At 36.8% G+C, this 21289-nt stretch overlaps 1 protein-coding gene across 6 annotated transcripts in view; it reads left to right on the top strand.

Moving 5' to 3' along the window:
* The window catches only part of ERO1B (endoplasmic reticulum oxidoreductase 1 beta), a 64420-nt gene that overhangs the window by 21485 nt on the left and 21646 nt on the right, over nucleotides 1-21289 (top strand). For all 6 annotated transcript variants that reach the window (XM_027094104.1, XM_027094106.1, XM_027094102.1 and 3 more), the window contains exons 4-8: nucleotides 4325-4366; nucleotides 5667-5749; nucleotides 10955-11028; nucleotides 16720-16840; nucleotides 16977-17023. In XM_027094104.1, the coding sequence (XP_026949905.1) occupies nucleotides 4325-4366; nucleotides 5667-5749; nucleotides 10955-11028; nucleotides 16720-16840; nucleotides 16977-17023 (367 nt within the window). The remainder of the gene's footprint in view (nucleotides 1-4324; nucleotides 4367-5666; nucleotides 5750-10954; nucleotides 11029-16719; nucleotides 16841-16976; nucleotides 17024-21289) is intronic.

The following is a 21289-nucleotide window of genomic DNA, read 5'->3' as shown; positions in this document are numbered from 1 at the left end:
TTGAACCATTTAGGTATGTAACCAACATGATGATCTTTTACCCCTAAATACTCCAGTGTGTATTTCTTTAGAAACAAGATTATTAACCACAGCATAATTAGCAAAATCAGGAAGTTAACATTTCTGCAATACCAAAGTCTATACTCTGTAGACCTTAAGCACCCATTGCCAGTTGACTTAATAAGGTGTTTTCAGAGCAGCAGCAGCAGCAACAAACCTTCTGATCCAGAATCGTGCCTTGCATTTGGATGTCACATCTCTTTAGTCTTCTTTTAATCTGGAAGAGTCCCTTAGTATTTCTTTGTCTTTCGTTGTCTTGACTTTAATGAACTCCCTCCCGCCCTTCCTTCCTTTTTTCCTCCCTCCCTTCCTTAAAATACACCAGTTATTTTGTAGAATCCCCCTTATTTGGGGTTTTCCTGGTCTTTCCTAATTATTAGATTAAGGTCATGCACTTTGGGCAGGTACACCATAGAAGTGATGTGTCCTTCTCATTGCCATATCAGGAGGCACGTGATGTCGTCTTGATCATGTGGTTATGGTGGTGTTTGCCATATTTCTTCATGGTAAAGTGGGAAAATTTTTTGAGACTATGAACTATGAAAATATCTCATTTTTTATCATATTTTTGCCATCATAAGTTTTAGCATCCATTGATGATTCTTGCCTGAATTAATTATATGATAGTTGTCAAATAGTGATTTTCTGATTCCATTTCTTCTACATTTATTAATTGGCATTCTACTGCAAGTGAGACCTTTTTCTTTATTTATTGTATGTTTATGTCAATATATATCGTTACCATCATGTTTTTTTATAACAGCTTTATTGAGACATAATTCACATACCATAAAATTCACTCATTCTAAAGTGCACAATTCAGTGAGTTTTAGTATATTACAGAATTGTGCAACCATCACCACTATCTAGTTGTAATGCATTTTCATCACCCCAAAAAAGAAACCCCTGCCCATTAGCAGTCACCCTGTTTCCTACTCCCTCCTCCTGCTGGAAACCACTAATCCACTCTCTGTCTCTACGAATTTGCCTATTATGGACACTTCATGTGAATAAAATCATACAATATATGGTCATTTGTGACTGCTTTTGCTTCGCATAATGTCTTGAAGGTCCATCCATGTTGTAGCATGTATCAGTACTTCATTCTATTGCTGAATAATATTCCATTGTATGGATATACCTCATCTTGTTTATTCATCAGTCGATGGACATTTGGGTTGTTTCTACTTTTTGGCTACTATGAATAATGAATAAATATCCAGGCACAAATATTTGTGTGGACATATGTTTTCAATTCTCAAGTATACTTTGGAGTGAAATTGCTAGATCATATAGTAACTTTAACTCTTGAGGAACTGCCAAACTCTTACCATTGTGCTGTACAATTTTACATTGCCTCTAGCAATGTATGTATGATGGTTCCAGTTTCTCTACATACTTGTCAACACTTACACTGTCTTGTCTTTTATTTTAGCCATGCTTACAAATGGCATCTCATTTTGGTTTTGATTTGCATTTCCCTGATATCAAGCATCTTTTCAGGTGCTTATTGGCCATTTGTATATATTTGTCAGAAAAATGTCTGTTCAAATCCTTTGCCCATTTTTAAATTGAGATGCCTTTTTATCGCTCAGTTGTGAGAATTACTCGGTTTTGCACAATATGTGTTTCTAAGTTTTTTTTTGTTTTTTTTGTTTTTTGCGGTACGCGGGCCTCTCACTGTTGTGGCCTCTTCCGTTGCGGAGCGCAGGCTCTGGACGCGCAGGCTCAGCAGCCATGGCTCACGGGCCCAGCCGCTCCGCGGCCTGTGGGATCTTCCCAGACCAGGGCACGAACCCGTGTCCCCTGCATCGGCAGGTGGACTCTCAACTACTGCACCACCAGGGAAGCCCCTCTAAGTTGTTTTTATGTTAAAATAATCAGTTATTTATTGTCTACAGTGGATTATCCTCTGTAGTCTTAAATTTCTAATAAGAATAAATGAAGGTGTTTATTTGCATGTAAATCCCCAACATAAGAAATCTAACATAAGTATTTAAAAATTTCTGTCTGTTCCCTTCCCAGTGTCATTCTCTTTCCTTTCTTTCCAGAGATGAAAACTATCCCTTTATGTTGGTTCTTTCAACTAATGTGAGGATATTTGTATTTCTCTCTCTGGGGAAAATTCAGTAGGCGTTTCATATTGAACCCAAACTTGTCATGATACAGAGTTACAATTTGCATTCTATAATTTGAAGTCTAATTCAATCGTGAGGCTCACTTAATTTTGTAATTTGCAGATTGCTTCATATTGTTAGTGGCAACAGCTAGGTTTATTTCATGTTTGATTTTAGTTATTAACTTTACATTTATCATTACTTTTAAAAAAATATTTATTTACTTGGCTGCGTCGGGTCTTAGTTGGGGCATGCAGGCTCAGTAACTGTGGCTTGCGGGCTCTAGAGCGCAGGCTCCGTAGCTGTGGCGCGCAGGCTTAGTGGCCCTTTGGCATGTGGGATCTTAGTTCCCCAACCAGGGATCGAACCGGCATCCCCTGCATTGCAAGGCGGATTCTTAACTATTGGACCACCAGGAAAGTCCCTTATCGTTACTTTTAATAATTCTTTTTTGTGATTTTTATGTTATTCATTATGATCATCTGTGGTGCCTATCCCCGTATTTCTCAAAAGCCTGTATTAAGATTTGCTTAAGTCAGGTTACTGCATTCAGCATCAAACCTTTTAAAAAGCTGCTAGTACTTTGGTTTTAGCATATTATACTTGTTAGAGGACAACAGTAATGAGAGGGCATTTTAATAAGTATTCCATATTTTAAGTTCAGGGTCTGATAACTATAACTGCTACATTTGACTTGAGTTTTATACTTTCCTCTCTTCTGCCTTCTGTTAGTGGTGCTAGAAAACACTGAGATGATAAAATATTGGCAGCAAGTAACGTTTTAACTATATGATATTGGGGGGAAATTTCTTATCATTATTGTTTACATTCTTCAGCCTGACAGAAAAATATTTATTCTGAATATTTGACTAAACTTTATCTATGAAACATGAAAAAGTTTTAATGGGTAATTTGCAATTAATTTGATAGCCCATAGATTCAAATGTTGGAAATCAGTTCCCTGGGTTGATCAGAGGATCAACCTGGGATTGCCTCTTTCAGATATGATTTTTGCTTAAGATTGTGTTTGATAAACCAGCTGTAATAATTCATAGATTTATTTAAGCCTGAAACTAATTATTGGTTTTACAGAAAAGAAAGACCTACGTGAAGTTCTTACATTGGTAAACCCTAGATTACCTAGATTGGTAAACCCTAGGTTAATCATATGAGCCAAGGAAACTTTTTTTTTTAATCTTATTGAAGTGTGGTTGATCTACAATGTTGTTAATTTCTGCTGCACAGCAAAGTGACTCAGTTATACGTATATATACTTTTTCATATTCTTTTCCATTTTGTTTATTTTATTTTATTTTCTATTTTTTTTGCGGTACGCGGGCCTCTCCCTGCTGTGGCCTCTTCCGTTGCGGAGCACAGGCTCCGGATGCACAGGCTCAGCGGCCGTGGCTCACGGGCCCAGCCGCTCCACGGCATGTGGGATCTTCCCGGACCGGGGCACAAACCCGTGTCCCCTGCATCGGCAGGCGGACTCTCAACCACTGCGCCACCAGGGAAGCCCCCATTTTGTTTTTTCACAGGATATTGAATATAGTTCCCTGTGCTGTACAGTAGGATTTTGTTGTTTATCCATCCTACATATAATCGTTTGCATCTGCTAATCCCAAATTCCCAGTCCATCCCTCCCCCACCACCCTTCCCCTTGGCAACCACAGGTCTGGCAAAGAACTTACTCTTGCTTTCTAGTATTAATTCAAAAGTATGTAAATTTCAGATGTCAACTTAGAGTAGAAATTTAAATTAAGCATAATATATTTCAAATAATTTTTAATTTTTAAAAAGTTTCTGTGGAAAGAAAATTTATGGAAAATGATTTCGCTAGGTTTTTTTTTAAACCTAAAAATTATGTAACCTATTAATTACTGCATTGAGAGTTATTAGAGCTGATTTTGACACTCTTTGTTTCAGTTTTCTATACTGTGATTTACAAGTCTGTAAATTGGGATAGTTGTTTACCTTTCACCTCAGGAGGTAGTATGAAAACAGAATTTGAATGAATGTATATTTTCTCCTCATGGACTAAAATAAAATAGCCTTTGAATTAGAACAGTGGCATTAATAATTCATGAAGAAATCTCAAAAAATAAAAATATCATTTTCTAAATTTTTGTTTTTGTTCTTCTTTTAAGAGTAAAATTCCAGTTGGAATTAAAGCTGGGAGTTCTAATAAGGTGAGTCACTTTTCTTCATTAAATATTTCTGCTTTACATAGTGAAACTTGCCCCTTACTGCTTGTTGTAGTTGCTGAAGAGAACCATGATATGGTTAGTTAGGAATGGACACATATTTGTATGAGAATCCCAAATCCTTAATTTTGTAGCAAGCAGTGAGGTGTAGTGTATTCTTTACAATTAAACTATATAGCTTCTTTTGAAATACTTTAGTTGTGTTTTTAGAACTTCTAGAATAACTATAAAGTACTGTAGTCAGTGTCAGTTTACCTAATCAACAGGCATTTTGTCAGGCATGTATTTTTACTCTTCTGTTTCAGCTGTTTTCAACTATTTCAGTCATATTCAGGATTATATTGTATAAGAGTAAACAATTATCAAGATATTTTGAGCATAGTACTTTTCAATGGCATTAAAAGGTTATCCTTTTCCTCTTATGGGGTATGTCATAATCTACTTGGCCATTCATATGTTTTTAAATAACAGTGTGTTTCTAGCTTTTCACTATCATACATATGTAATAAAGATCATCCTACCCTCTCTCTCTGCTTCCCTATGCATCCTCTCTCCATTTTCTTGTGCTCTCTACCTTTGCAGTCTTTGGTTTGCACTCCCTCTTTTATTTATTTTTGTTTCAGATCTACAATATATGTAGATTTTGTTAATTTTAATAGCTGCAAAATATTCAGTTGTATAGATATTTGTATAATTGTGTGAATAGCCATTCCTCTGTTGATGGACATTTCAATTGTTTTCAGGTTTTTGCTATCACAAACAATGACGCACTGGCATCTTTGTCTTTCGTCGAATTGTGCACATATGTAAGAGTTTCTCTAGGTCTATATTTAGAAGTAAGATTGCTGGGCCAAAGGGGATGCCTGTCTCAACATTACAGGAGAGTACCAAATAACTTTCTAAAGTGGTTTTGGTTTTTGTGTTTAAATGTTGCTCTGGATATGGATTCAGCAGTGGGACTGCTGGCTCAAGGGTTTATTCATATTTACAGCTCTACATAAATAGTGTTAAATTACTTTCCCAAGAGGGTCGTCTCAGTTCACATCATCACCAACATACCAATGCAAATTGCTACATTTTTAATGTCTTTGCTTATTTATTAGGTGGAAATTTGTGACACATTTTCATTTGCATTTCTTCCATGTGTTAGGGATTCTGATAATAGGATATATCTATATTTAGTATACATCATCATTGACAAACTGACTCTTCTGCCAATGGAACCTGAAATAAAGACAAAGGTAATAATTGATACTAAACTTACATATTATGAATTTCTTTTCAGTACTTGAAAGTGGCAAACAATACCAAAGAATTAGAAGATTGTGAACAAGCTAGTAAACTGGGAGCAATTAACAGCACATTAAGGTAAATTTCATTTTAGTAGTATTAAGAAAATATTCCCTTGTTTAATTTATTTATGATAGAAATCTTTGGTTTTTCTTGTGATTTTGATTAAACATTAAAGTTTCAACTAATCTTTGAAAGGAAAAAGTTACTCTTTATCCTAAATTTCATGATAGCTTTGCTTCCTCTTAGCTTATTCGTTCTTAATTTCTAAGTCATCAATAATGACTATTAAAAAGGAAAAATTTAGGTGATTTCTCATTTAGCAGGGTTTATGGGTCCATTCTTCCTGATTATTATGGGAAAAGGAACTTGAATCTCTTAGTCTTTTTAAAATAGTAATTCAATCTATATGTTACATTTTGAATGGTAAAGGTTTCTATTAACGTAACTGTTAACGTTTCACAGATTTTTTTTTCTGTTGACTTTATTTGCTCTAAGTACAAACCTGCTTTTGAAGGCCAACATGAGTAATTTGTAAGTGGTCTCAGATTATGCAGTATAAAATGACTGAGCAGATCTGTAGTTGTGAGTGGAGAAGGGAATATTACAGAAATTCTTTTTAATTTCCCTGTTAAGATTTGTAATTATGTACTATAATTGTTAAAGACAATAAAGTTAGTAGTTTTATGTATCTTATTTATTGATGAAAAATTCTAATACGTAAAAGTAGAAAGGATACTGTAATAAACACCCATATATCCTCTACTCCAAATGAATAAATGTTAACATTTTCTACCATGTTTATGAGAAAAGAGAAATGCCAAAGATGAATTTGAAATCCCCTATGTTTATTCCCCAATCCTGTTTTCTTCCCTCTTTCCTTAGAGATAACTGAATTTGGTATGTATCCAAGTCCATGTTCTTGTTTTTAATTTATATATATATATAGTTTGTGTATATGATTTTATTTTTCCTTTATGTAAATGATATAACGTGATAATTAACATTCTGCAACTCTTTTTACACTGCACATTTTGCTTTCTAGATATATCCATGTTAGAATGAGACAAATCTCTGTTTTTTTAGCTGATAAATTGTTTCCATCATATAAATATGCCATATTTTGCTTATCTGTTCCCCTACTGATGGCCATTTAGGTTGTTTCAAATTTTTTACTTCTACAAATTATGCCACCTTGAGCATCCTTGCTAACGTTTTTTGTATACACTGGAAATAAAATTGCTGAACCCTAAGCGTGCCCTCCTGCAGCTGTTCTTCACATAGCCTGGTGGCTTTTCTAAAACACTTGTGTGGCTATGTATGGCCTCCAGCACTGCGAACTTGCTTTTTTCTCCACATCCTTGCCAAAAATTGGTAATGTTTGATAAGTGTGAAATAGTATCTCATTTTTCCTTAATTATATTTTGTTGATTATTAGTGAGTTTGGGCATTGTTTCCTCTTGTTTATTGGGCATTCCGATTTCTTATTCATTCAACAAACGAATGCCTACAATATGCCAGGTGCTATTCTAGGATTATAGCGGTGTAAGTGGGAAAGAAATTCCAGCGCTCCTGCAGCTTAATCCTAGGCAGAGATGTGCAAGAAACAAGTAAAGTTAGTGCTAAGTAATAAAATGATGATGAGTGCCAGGCAGAAAAATGATGCAGGGAAGAGTGAGAGAGAGGGCTAGGGGTGAAGGTGGTTGCACTGTTTTAAATTGTTGGTCCAAGAAGGCCAGAGTGATAACAGGCAAAGCGCTCATGAAGGCCTGAGTCATAATATGGCTGCCTGGGCATGTAGCGGGTGGGGAACAGTATTCCAGGCATGCATAATGGTTAGTAAAAGGCCCTGAGGCCAAAGCTTGCCTAGACTGCTTGAGGAAGCACAAGGCCAGTGTGGCTGGAGCATAGTGAACAAGGACAAAGGAATGGAAGACAAAATCAAAAGATGCTAGGGATGGGAGGGGGCAGGAGTAAGGTGAGGTGGAGATCTTGTAACATCTTGAAGACGCTTATTATGAATATTGCTTTTAAAACTGAGTGGAATGAAAAGTCACTGGAGGATTTTGAGAGTGTGTTGGGGAGCCAGGTGTTATGTCGTGGAAGCCTGCTTTATGTGGTTATTGTAGTAATCCCTGTAAGACATGATGGTGGTTTAGTTTAGGCTGGGGTGATGGCAGTGGAAATGATGAGAGGTGGTCAGATTCTGGATAGATTTTGGAGGTGGAGCTGAGAGTATTTGCTGAAGGATTGGATGTAGGGTATGAAAACAGAGAGGAGCTAAGAATGATTACAAGATTTGGTTGTAAAAAAAAAAGGAGCTGCCATTTATTGAACTGGGGGCACCTACCGGAGGAGCAAGTTTGATGGGAAATTTTAGTTCAACCTTGGACTTGTTAAGTTTGAGCTGCCTGTGAAATGCCCAGCAGGCAGTTGGATATACAAGTCTCAATTTCAGGGGAGGGGTCTGGGCTATAGATAAAATGTGGGAGTCATTCAGTGAATGTGTGATATTTAAAAACCATAAACCTGAGTGAGATTACCAAGGAGAGAATATAAATAGAGAAGTGATGCAGGGACTGGGCCTTAAGTTATCATAAGATTTTGAGGTAGATTGCCTGTTAATATTCTTTGCTATCTTTTCCTCCATTGGAGAAGGGGGTGCATTTTAAAATTATTCTGTAGGCATTCTTCATATAATCTGATAATAATTCTTTGTTGCCTGTATGGGTTGTTAGGGCTTGTCTTTTAACTTTGCTTATGGATTTTTGTTGTTAAACTGAAGTTATTAATTTTTTAAACTTTTAAGTTTAACACACACATAATAAAGCATACAAATCTTAAGTATAAAGGCCAATTTAATTTTACAAAGTGAACCAACTCTATTAGCCACCATCCAGAACAATATACTTGCTACCCAGAAGATCACATTATGTACTTTCCTAGCCATTACCACCTTCCAGAGTTAATCATGATTTTGAGTTATGTTAGTAAAGATTAGTTTTGCCCATTTATATACATGGAATAATATAGTGTGTATTCTTTTGTATCTGGCTTATTTTATGTAACATTATGTTGAATAATATTATGCTGGATGTCTTGGCCATTTCACAAAATATTTAGGTGGATATTTGCTGGTACATGTGGTATGCATTTCTGTGGAGAAAATACCTAGGAGTGGAATTAAGAACTGCCAAATGGTTTTCCAAAATGACTGTACCAAAATACATTGCCGCTAGTAGTAGTGTACAGGAGTTCCTCATTCCACAACTTCTCCGACAATCGGTAGTGTAATTTTTAAACAACTTTATGGAAGTGTAATTGACACACAGTAAACTGCACCTATTCAAAATGTACAATGTGATGTTTTGACATGTGTACGTTCACAAAAATCAGCACAATCAAGATGGTTATGTCTGCACTCCCCAAAGTTTTCTCATGCCCCAGTGTGATCCCTCCATCCCATCCCTTCCTGTCCCTGTTTCCCACTTCAAAGATGACTACTTGAACTCACGGCACTGTCTTGATAGAAAACCCTAGGTTAAGCCCAAGAGATTCTTCTTTAAGTACCGTGGCATCCATCTTCATACTGACTTTTAGAAAAGCTGGACTAGATGACCTCTAAGTTTCCTTATAACTTGTTTATAAACCAACCTGGGCCAGCTCTATTAGCATTAGATTAACATTCCATATCTTTTCTGCTACCATGGCTTTAGGCAAGGGTTAGATGAAACGATCCAGAAAACTTCATCAAATAAGTGTGCTGAAAGTTCCTCTAAGTTAGTCGTATTGCTCATAAGAAAATAGGCATTTATATCAAAATTGCTTTGTTCTTTACTATTTTCAGCAGAAGACTTATCTGATTAAACGTAACTATAGTTATCATTTTAGCTCTAACTAGAGCTTAGGCATTCTTGTTTTATGGCATCATATATTTCAACTGAGTCACCTATGATATAAAATTTTCCATTAACTTTTATGAAGTTAGTTATATATTCCCATAGGAGAAAAAAAGTCCCATGGTAAATTGAATTGGAAATTTTTATTGGTAAAGTTGTAGTGCGGCCAGCCTTATATACTTCCTGTAGTCGTTATGCTATGCAGCAGCTTCTCAAATACAAAATAAGTTATTGGCTATGACAGTACCACATTTATGAATACCTGATATATACTTGGTACATCATTTTTTTTTTGCCTCATTTTTTTTCCTTTAGGGAATAAAGATGGTATATATGCTACCATCATGTATTTAAGACAGAGAAGGTCTGAATATAGGTTAAAGTGAATATAGGTCAAAGTTTATTTGAATGAGTGTAGTTGTTCCTTTATCAGTCCTCCAGGTCAGAAATCTTGATCATAGGACTTCCCTGGTGGTGCAGTGGTTAAGCATCTGCCTGCCAATGCAGGGGACACGGGTTCGAGCTCTGGTCTGGGAAGATCCCACATGCCGTGGAGCAACTAAGCCCATGCGCACAACTACTGAGCCTGCGCTCTAGAGCTCGCGAGCCACAACTACTGAGCCCGCAAGGCACAACTACTGAAGCCCACGCACCTAGAGCCTGTGCTCTGCAACAAGAGAAGCCACTGCATTGAGAAGTCCATGCACCACAACGAAGAGTAGCCCCCGCTTGCCGCAACTAGAGAAAGCCCATGCACAGCAATGAAGACCCAATGCAGCCAAAAATAAATAAATAAATGTATTTATTAAAAAAAAGAAATCTTGAACATAGATTTTGTTAAATGTGACATAATGTGTAAAATGAATGATATACTGTGATGAAAGTGACATTGGTGTTACTAGGGAATAGCACATTGGATGGAAGATCCTAGAAATGCATTTTTTAGTATTTTGGGTTGTATAAGTAGAGAAGCAATTTAAATCAAAAGAATTATGAAAGTAAATTTAATTCCTACTTTAGGAAAAAATAATACATAGTTAACTACAATTTCTAAGTCAATTAAAAAGACCAGCCTGAATTTCGTGTTTAACTACGTCTTATATATATTTGTAAATTGGTTTTCTGGTCAAAGTAGTTATCATTGAACTAGGGCTAAAATAGTTTTAATATAGTTAAGAAATATAAATTACTCACAGAAATAAATATGTCTTTCATATAACTTGTTTTAATCATTCCTTCATGTGACTGCTAACTGAATTTGTAACACCATCTAATTAATAAAGACGTGATCTCAGATTATCTATTTTTAGTACACTAGAATACAGTGTTAAAGTTTTCAACTCCAGATTTAATCCTTTTTCTTTTTTATTCCTCCTTCCCATAGTAATCAAAGCAGAGAAGCTTTCATTGACTGGGCAAGATATGATGATTCACAGGATCACTTTTGTGAACTTGATGGTAATAAAAGAAACTATTGTAATTACATTATTTTAACTTTAACCCTTTTAAGACCCTTAAATCAGTGAAGTTACAGTCAGAGTTATAGCTTAAAGACACAGCATGTTGTATGTGGATCTTATTATTCATAATGGTGTTTATTGAGAACCGATGTTCCAGGCCCTGTGCTAAGTGCCTTAAGTACATTATTTCTTAGCTTTACAACTACCCTAATAGGTGTGTATTATTTTATATCTGGGGAAACTGTCTCAAAAAGACAAAGTAACTTGCCCAAGATCACACAGTAGCAAGAGGCTGAGACAGGATTTAATCCCAGATCTGACTGAATCCCAAACCTGTCTTCTTTCCATTGTGACACCCCACCTCCTATGGACCTCTAATTCAAGCCACTTAGTTATAGGTCTGTGACCATGTTATAGAAATGTTCACACTCGAATTAGTTGGAGGTCTCAACAAACTAACATAAAGACACCTTCCAACATCGTGGAGGACTCTAATTTGACTTCCCCACAGCCCTCTTTCCAAGAGTCCCCTGGAATGGAACAAATGGTAGTTCAGTAGTAACTACCACTTCTTTTAACAGAAAATAATTGACGTGACTCAAAATTTTTTATCTATAGGAGAATACTCCCAATAATTGTGTTGAGTAGGCTTAAATCATTCATTTGGCCTCTCTTTACCTTTTACCTTGGTATTGTTATTTTCTGGTGGTAGAAAAGAATTTGGGGTTCAACCATGCATAACTGAAAACAGGCAGCAGAAGTTCTTCTGAATTTTTAAAGCATCTGGCACGGTTTGCTTTCTAAAGACTTGTTCTAAAGATTCTTATGTAGAATTGTGTTTTTAATGCTGTCTGTAATGGAATAAATTACAGGGCGCTTCTACAATAGTATGGTAAATTGAGAAGATGCTGGGAGAGGGAGTGTTATTACCATGTTTTGTATGGTTTCAGCAAGGAAATTGTTAAGAAATCTGAACAAAGTTTTTTTCGATATGATAATGGGCAATTCATAAATACCCCTCTTATGATATTTGGAATTGGCAACGGTTTTATCAGAGCAAGCCGTTGTTCCTGGGTAAGCACTCACGTGACTGACTGCTCTCATTTGCTTTTTGGTTGTCAATCTAATTATATTTGAGTGTTTAACACTCATAGTCACTTCTTTCCAACTTCTCATGTATTCTTTTATTAAAATATTCTGGATAGTGCTTATTTAACAGGTTTTCAGATTAAAAAATCATTTCTGTGAGTATATATTTCTCTTTAGGTATTTAGTAAAAAATACTCAATTGTAGAGATTGCTTGCTATGATTAAATTGATGTGTTCTATTATCTGTCATCAGTATAAATAGTGTTAATTAATTTTTCAGTAGTAGCTTCTTAAATCGTAAAAGTGGAAGAGGTGTCCTATAAAAATTTCCATAAAATCATCCTTTAAAAATTTTAGGATTACATATTAAAATAACTAGTTGTTTTTATATTTTTTAAATAATTTTTGGCTGCATTGGGTCTTCGTTGCTGCGCGTGGACTTTCTCTAGTTGTGGCGAGCTGGGGCTACTCTTCGTTATGGTGTGCAGGCTTCTCACTGTGGTGGCTTCTCTTGTTGCGGAGCATGGGCTCTAGGTACTTGGGCTTCAGCAGTTGTGGCACGTGGGCTCAGTAGTTGTGGCTCGTGGGCTCTAGAGCGCAGGCTCAGTAGTTGTGGCGCATGGGCTTAGTTGCTCCGCGGCATGTAGGATCTTCCCGGACCAGGGCTCAAACCCGTGTCCCCTGCACTGGCAGGCGGATTCCTAACCGCTGTGCCACCTGTTTTTATATTTTATGTAATTCATAAACACGTGGAACCATGCTACTAGTTGGATTACCACGATTCTCCTGGGTAGTAATGTTCATGTGTGTCCCAAAGTTTTTTACCTGCAGTTGAAAAAAAATACTATCAGAGTAGCTTTGGAGTCATTGTTTAGTTATTTCAGCAATCTAAAATCATTAGATTAGGGACTTCCCTGGTGGTCCAGTGGCTAGGACTCTGTGCTCGCAGTGCAGGGGGCCTGAGTTCGATCACTGGTCAGGGAACTAGATCCCGCGTGCCGCAACTAAGACCCGACGCAGCTAAATAAATAAATAAATATTGTAAAATAAAATAAAATCATTGGATTAAAACAAAAAGTCTAAAGAATATTCACCCCAGTTATTGCAATATAGTCAAACACCCTTGCTCTCTGCTGTTTTGTTTTTGGTTTTATCATTATTTGAAAGGAAAGATGATCCTCATAGATCAAATAATAGGTTTTTAAATAATTCAGCGGTTTAAGGTAAGCCGCTCTCCCTACCTCTATTTTTTTTTTGATATTGTTTTTATGCATGGCTTGCTGCTCCCTTTGCTTCAGGTTTCTGCTCAAATGTCACCTCCTCAGAGAAGCCTGCTGTCATAACAGAGTAACCACTTTCACTTTCTATCTCTGCACTGCTGCCTGCTCCCAGAGTACTAAGAACTATGTGAGAAACACTATTTAGTTTATCTGTATGTTGTCTGTCTTCATCTAGATTGTGAGCGACTTGAGAGCAAGGACCGTGTCTGTACAGCAAGGACTGTACAGCAAGGACTGTATCCCTAGTGCCTAGAACACTGCCTGGCCATGGTTCATGCCCAGTAAATATTTGCTCAATGAAGTAGTTAGTTCATAAATAACCTGAACAGTGTGATAGATTTTTACTTTTTATTTTTCCCCTTAAAACAGGTTCATTGATACATTAAAAATACTGCTTAAAACACTGGTTTCTAAATCTGGCTGTGTATCAGAATTACTTGGATGCTTTATAAACTATAGATTCTCCTTGACTGAGGAAATTATGTTTTAATAGTGAATTAGTGGCAGTTTGGGGTAGCATTGGAGATGGAGGCTTGTAGACCCAATCCTGAGTCTGTAACCTTATATTTTTTGTCTGTGTCCATAAGCAAAAAGCTTACACGCTAAGTTGTCCTATGCAACCATTACGTATTAAGAGATATATGGGTTAGGTGGGAAGGATGCCTGGCACCATAGAGCATGCAGTGTGGCCTCGTAACTCTAACACTAAATTAGGACAGTGAAAAGAAAATTCAACTGGGGAAAAAAGGTGTACTTGAGGAGGGGGAAAAAAGGTGTACTTGAGGAGGAGGAAAAAATATTGGTTCAAGTTGATGAATTCCCAGAATCAGATATTTTGATTCAGTAGTAATTCTTTGAATCCTTAGGTATTGGTTAGCATGGTCAAAAAGAAAGAATAGCTTTGGAGCAGGTTTGTAGAGGGAGGAAAAAGAGAAAACTTTTTGAGGGGAGGACTTAATAGGGATCCAAGAGCATTACCTGAACATATGATACAGCTGTACAAATGGAAAGAAGTTATAGTTTGGGAACAATTTAATTATGATCATGTCACAGGTGGCCCTGGGACTAAGGATGGGTGTGTTTATAGGGAACCTCAGCCTGTGTATGCTTTCTCCCACATATGTTCCTCACTGTGGATGTCATGAAATTCTTGTCAGTATAGGTCAGGGGTTGACAAACTTTTTCTTCTGTAAATGGGCAGACAGTAAATATTTTAGGCTTTGTGAACCATATGGTCTCTCTTACAACTGCTCAACTCTGCCATAATAATGTGAAAGTGGCACATAAGCAAATGAACATGACTTGTGTTCCCATAAAACTTTCTTTACAAAAATACACAGCAGACCAGACTTGGCCTGTGGGCCATAGTTTGCTGATACCTTCTGTAGGTTAACAAAACACCTTTTTCATGATTTGAAAAAGTATTAAATTTTTTAAAACAACTTTTGATTTGGGAACTAAGGGAATGCACACTAAGAACATTAAGAACGTAAGTTTACTTAAGTACTTTAAAAACTGATATAATTGATTTTACTCATGTGACTTTCTACTCCCTTAGAGTATATTTTAAATCCATATACTTTAATATTTGAATCCAGGGTTTTTTTTTTTCTTTGTTTGTTGTTTAATTGGGCGAAGAGGTTGATACTAATTCAATCTTCACATTCATAGATGACTGTACGTAAGTGTAGGCTTATGTGTGTGCACATACGTTCTTTATACGTGTGTGTATACATGTATATGTCAATGGGTATATATTTATGATAGTAATATTTCTAAAGCTTATATACATAACTGAGTCAATTTTGCAAGTGAACTTGAGAACAGCTCAAAGAAATTTGAAATATTTGACAGAAATTAGTGAATTGTAAAACTTAAAATTTTACTGTAAAATCCATATTTCGTTAACTAAATGATTTGAATTTTTATTTTTCAATTAAGATTTTTTAAATTATTGTTTTAAGTCCTGATCAATAAATGTCCTTCAACAGTTTCTGTTCATCCATCTGTAAGTTAGCGTTTTCTGTGCTTTAACTTATTTAGTGGAATATCTATATAATGTTAGTGCTGGAAATAGAGCCAATATTCTTCAAAATCATGTTTTCATTGTCTGTAAGTTAGACACCACTCGTTTAGTCATGATACGTTATGATTATCTTTGTACTCTTTATACATCACAAAGGTATCAGGTGGTTTTTGAAAGGTATGGATCAGGATGCTGCTTTTTTTTCCCTTAAGATTATGGATCATCTCAATCTACGGTCATTGAATGACCAATGAATATTTTTGACTGATAGGTAATGAAAGCAAGAGGGCCCATATTTTAATGACCATGTTTGTCCCTGTTTCAAGTCAGGTGTCTATATACCATTGCTTTAATACCGTGACACCAAAAATTAGGAAGCATATACATAAAAGAATACATCCATGCCAACGTACATAGCATTTCAGCTTATAGGTGGTATGAGCATAGATGTGTGAAGCATAGTCATTATAATTTTTCTGTAGATCGCAAAGCGTGTGCTTCCCTTTTCTACCCAGAATGTGACCATTAAGACCATTTTTCTTTATCTTTTGTATCCCCCAGAGATCTCTATCAAAATGTTGTCCAAATAGTGGAGATCTAGTAAATACTAATTTGAGTTTCAACACAGAAAATGGTTATTTAATTTTAAATGTGTTAATAAATTCTTGAAGTTGTGCCTACTCACCAATATGTTAACCAGTTAATATGTTAACCAATATATTAACATTGGTAAAAATAAATTTGTAAATTTTTTTTTTTTTACTACAACATTGTGTAACTCTATGAATGATCGAATTTGAATCACAAAGTTACTATACCATTTACTTCCTAAGTCCAAGTAGAAAGTATCAGGGAAATCTTTTCTCTTTTTTTAGATACAATATGTGCAAACAAAATAAATGTTTCAAGTATGTGTTTAGGTAGATATATACATAGGGGGGCAATCACATAAAATATTAAGAACAGGTTATGATTCTGTTAGGTCTTTTCAGTCCTACTGGTTAAAACTTAAATGATTAATGCCTCTAATAAGGTAAAGCCTGTTACATTCCGTAAGAGGGCATTGAGTGTCCAAAAGAAAGGGAGGAGTTATATTTCCTCTCTCAAGTTCAAGTTATTTTAAGTCCTGGGTCAAGGACAGTCACAAGTGTGCTAATCACTCTACCATTTAAGTTGGAGATGACTTGAAAGCATAGCATTTCTCTAACCTTTGGATAGTCCTGTTCGCTTTGTAATGGTAAATTTTAGATAAATAGTGAAATGTGGATGGTTTCATGAATTGTTTCTTGTTCAGATGAGAGATCTCCAGCTGCTCAGTATGTAGACCTTTTGCTGAATCCTGAGCGTTACACTGGCTATAAAGGGCCCTCTGCGTGGAGAGTGTGGAACAGCATCTACGAAGAAAACTGTTTCAAGTAACTGGAGGGGGTAGGGGAAAGAGGAGGATTGACTAGAGGGAGGGTGGAAGAAGGGGAATACTTGTTTCTCTTGGAAAAAATTAATCAAAATGTCAAACCATTTTACGTTTGAGTTTTGTATTTTCTTTTTCAGACCTCGATCTGTTTATCGTCCTTTAAATCCTCTGGCACCCAGCCGAGGTGGGTTTTTGATACATTTTCATGCTTTTAGAAATTGTTTACAAGATACCTTTGTAATTATATGTTGAGAAAATTTTCAACTATTTTATATTTTTGCTTAATTTGAATGATCAAAAGTATAAGATTAGTTCATAGTTAGGTCTCAAGATTTCCACGTTTTATATAATTACTGTCATTTATTGACTGCCTGATATGTTCCAGGCCCTAAACTAGGAGCTATATATAAAATAAATTAGAATATATGGGTAATCCGTATATATTAGAGGTTCCTGGGGAACTGCTAAAAATCTGAATGCCCAGGCCCTGTCCCATACCAGTTGTCACAGTCTTTGGAATTCGGACCCAGGCGTTGGTCTTTTTTAAGCTCTCCAGATGATTCCAGTATGCAGCCGCTTTCAGAACCAGTGACTCATAGCATGCTTCTCTGACTTCAGTACGCATACAAATCACCTAGGAGCCTTGTTAAATACAGGTTCTGATTCTGTAAGTCGTGGGTGAGACTCCCAGGTGATGCCCAAGTGCTGGTCGATGCACGGCATTCTGATTCAGAAGGATGCAGAGAAGTATCAGAAAGTTAGGTTGCCACTTTGCCACATCAGGCTGTTGAGCACATGAAATGTGGCTAGTGTGAAACTAAATTTTACATTTTACGTCATTTTAGTTCATTTCAGCTTAAAAACTGAAGCACTATAAAATATTTTTGCCATTGAACAGAACCTGATTGTTTTGGTAGAACTACTTTAACTCCTGCATCACAAAACAAATTGTTGATGTACTTACAGTGCATGTATACCTTTTACTTTTTAAAATGTGGATATTAGAAAACATTACAAATTTTTATTAGAAAAAAATTTTAATTACATATATGGCTGTCGTTATAGTTCTATGGGACAGCATTATCTTACATAGTTGAAGTTTATTCAATATAAAATTATTAGGCGTATCCTCAATCTATTCTCAATGAGGACTCAAACCCTGGGAGCAGCCCTGTGATTGACGTGCCATTCTAATGCTTTCTTTAGACCAGAATTGATTTAGGAACTTGAATTTCCTGGTCTAGATTCATCTCTTTAGGCATTTCTCAGAACCAGAGTGACTTAGGAAGTTTGATGAATGGACTACTCTCAGATGTGCACTCACAGTATGGCCAGTAGTTTTCCCAAATTCATCCTGAAACTGCTTGGGCAAGATAATCGGAGTGTGAAGAAGGTGTGCATGGCTTCTTATCCTTTGTCTTTTTTACTACTTTTACCTCATAACTTTTCCATTTTCAACTTAAATGTTTTTATTATACAAGATTTTATAAAAATTGAAACAATGCAAAAGTTACATAAAGTAAAAAGGGAACGCTTCCCCCACCCCTACCTCCACACACTTTTTCTTTTCCGTAGTACAGAGTTTGGAAGGTGTCCTTTCAGACCTTTTCTATGATCACTTACTCTTTTTTTTTTTTTTTTTGCGGTACGCGGGCCTCTCACTGTTGTGGCCTCTCCCGTTGCGGAGCACAGGCTCCGGACGCGCAGGCCCAGCGGCCATGGCTCACGGGCCCAGCCGCTCTGCGGCATGTGGGATCTTCCCGGACCGGGACACGAACCCGTGTCCCCTGCATCGGCAGGCGGACTTAAACCACTGTGCCACCAGGGAAGCCCTCTTTTTTTTTTTTTTTTTTTTACATCTTTTTTTTTTGGCTGTGCTGGGTCATCATTACTGTGCGCGGGCTTTCTCTAGTTGTGGCGAATGGGGGCTACTGTTCGTTGCAATGCACAGGCTTGTCATTGTGGTGGCCTCTCGTTGCGGAGCACGGGCTCTAGGCCTGCAGCCTTCAGTAGTTGTGGCTCGCGGGTTCTAGAGCGCAGGCTCAGTTTTGGTGTACGGGCTTTGTTGCTCCGCGGCATGTGGGATCTTCCCGACCAGGGCTTGAACCCGTGTCCCCTGCACTGGCAGGCAGATTCCTAACCACTGTATCACCAGGGAAGCCCTTTTTTTTTAACATCTTTATTGGAGTATAATTGCTTTACAGTGTTGTGTTAGTTTCTGCTGTATAACAGTGAATCAGCTATCTGTATACATATCTCCCCATATCCCCTCCCTCTTGCGTCTCCCTCCCACCCTCCCTATCCCACCCCTTTAGGTGGTCACAAAGCACCGAGCTGATCTCCCTGTGCTATGCTGCTGCTTCCCACTAGCTAGCTATTTTACATTTGGCAGTGTATATATGTCCAGGCTACTTTCTCATTTCGTCCCAGCTTACCCTTCTCCCTCCTCGTGGCCTCAAGTCCATTCTCTACATCTGCATCTTTATTCCTGTCCTGCCCCTAGGACAGGATTAGTTTTTTTTTTTTATTTTTATATTCCATATATATGGATCACTTACTCTTAAAGCAGAAAATATAGTTGTTCATTTAATAAAAGCATCAAGTTCTAAGAAATACTTCACTTCCATATTATGATAAACTAGAGACATGAGGCTGTAAGAAAGATGAAGAGAGGAAGGAAAGTGCATAGAGAAAAGGATAGAGAGAGGAAAGAGGAGCAGAGAAAAAACAAGTGTAGAAGAGGGAGACAAAAGACTAGGTAAGGGAGAGAGTGGGTCCTGGGTGAAAAGTGGGTACCCCAGGAAGTAATGCAATAGTTCTCACTAATGCTGTTTATATGCTTTCTCCACTGAAACTGCCAGTTGTCGATTAACAGCTGTTTAACATTTTTTTTGAATTTTTGAATTTTACTTTATTTTTTTACACAGCAGGTTCTTATTAGTCATCCATTTTATACACATCAGTGTATACATGTCAATCCCAATTTCCCAATTCATCATACCACCACCACCACCTGCTGCTGCTTTCCCCCCTTGGTGTCCATACGTTTGTTCTCTACATCTGTGTCTCACTTTCTGCCCTGCAAACTGGTTCATCTGTACCATTTTTCTAGGTTCCACATATATGCGTTAATATACGATACTTGTTTTTTTCTTTCTGACTTACTTCACTCTGTATGACAGTCTCTGGATTCATCCACGTCTCTATAAATGACCCAATTTCATTCCTTTTTATTGCTGAGTAATATTCCATTGTATATATGTACCACATCTTCTTTATCCATTCGTCTGTCGACAGGCTTTTAGGTTGCTTCCATGACCTGGCTATTGTAAATAGTGCTGCAATGAACATTGGGGTGCATGTCTCTTTTTGAATTATGGTTTTCTCTGGGTTTAGGCCCAGTAGTGAGATTGCTGGGTAATATGGTAATTCTATTTTTAGGTTTTTAAGGAACCTCCATACTGTTCTGCATAGTGGCTGTATCAATTTACATTCCCACCAACAGTGCAAGAGGGTTCCCTTTTCTCCACACTCTCCAGCATTTGTTGTTTGTAGATTTTCTGATGATGTCCATTCTAACTGGTGTGAGGTGATACCACATTGTAGTTCTGATTTGCATTTTCTAATAATTAGTGATGTTGAGCAGCTTTTCATGTGCTTCTTGGCCATCTGTATATCTTCTTTGGAGAAATGTCTATTTAGGTCTTCTGCCCATTTTTGGATTGGGTTGTTTTTTTAATATTGAGCTGCATGAGCTGTTTATATATTTTGGAGATTAATCCTTTGTCCGTTGATTTGTTTGCAAATATTTTCTCCCATTCTGAGGGTTGTCTTTTCGTCTTGTTTATGGTTTCCTTTGCTGTGCAGAAGGTTTTAAGTTTCTTTAGGTCCCATTTGTTTATTTTTGTTTTTATTTCCATTACTCTGGGAGGCAATCAAAAAAGATCTTGCTGTGATTTATGTCAAAGAGTGTTCTTCCTATGTTATCCTCTTAAGAGTTTTATAGTGTCCAGTCTTACATTTAGGTCTCTCATCCATTTTGAGTTTATTTTTGTGTATGGTTTTAGGGAGTGTTCTAATTTCATTCTTTTACATGTAGCTGTCCAGTTTTCCCAGCACCACTTATTGAAGAGACTGTCTTTTCTCCATTGTATATCCTTGCTCCCTTTGTCATAGATTAGTTGACCGTAGGTGCATGGGTTTATTTCTGGGCTTTCTATCCTGTTCCATTGATCTATATTTCTTTTTTTGTGCCAGTACCATATTGTCTCGATTACTGTAGCTTTGTAGTATAGTCTGAAGTCGGAGTCTGATTCCTCCAGCTCCATTTTTTTCCCTCAAGACTGGTTTGGCTATTCGGGGTCTTTTGTGTCTCCATACAAATTTTAAGATTTTTTGTTCTAGTTCTATAAAAATGCCATTGGTAATTTGATAGGGATTGCATTGAATC

Source organism: Aethalodelphis obliquidens, unplaced genomic scaffold, assembly GCF_003676395.1.
Source record: "Aethalodelphis obliquidens isolate GAN/ISIS:26980383/991018 unplaced genomic scaffold, ASM367639v1 scaffold87, whole genome shotgun sequence".
Lineage (NCBI taxonomy): Eukaryota > Metazoa > Chordata > Mammalia > Artiodactyla > Delphinidae > Aethalodelphis > Aethalodelphis obliquidens.
Note: the sequence above shows the minus strand (reverse complement) of the source record. Positions and strands in the feature narration are given on the sequence as shown.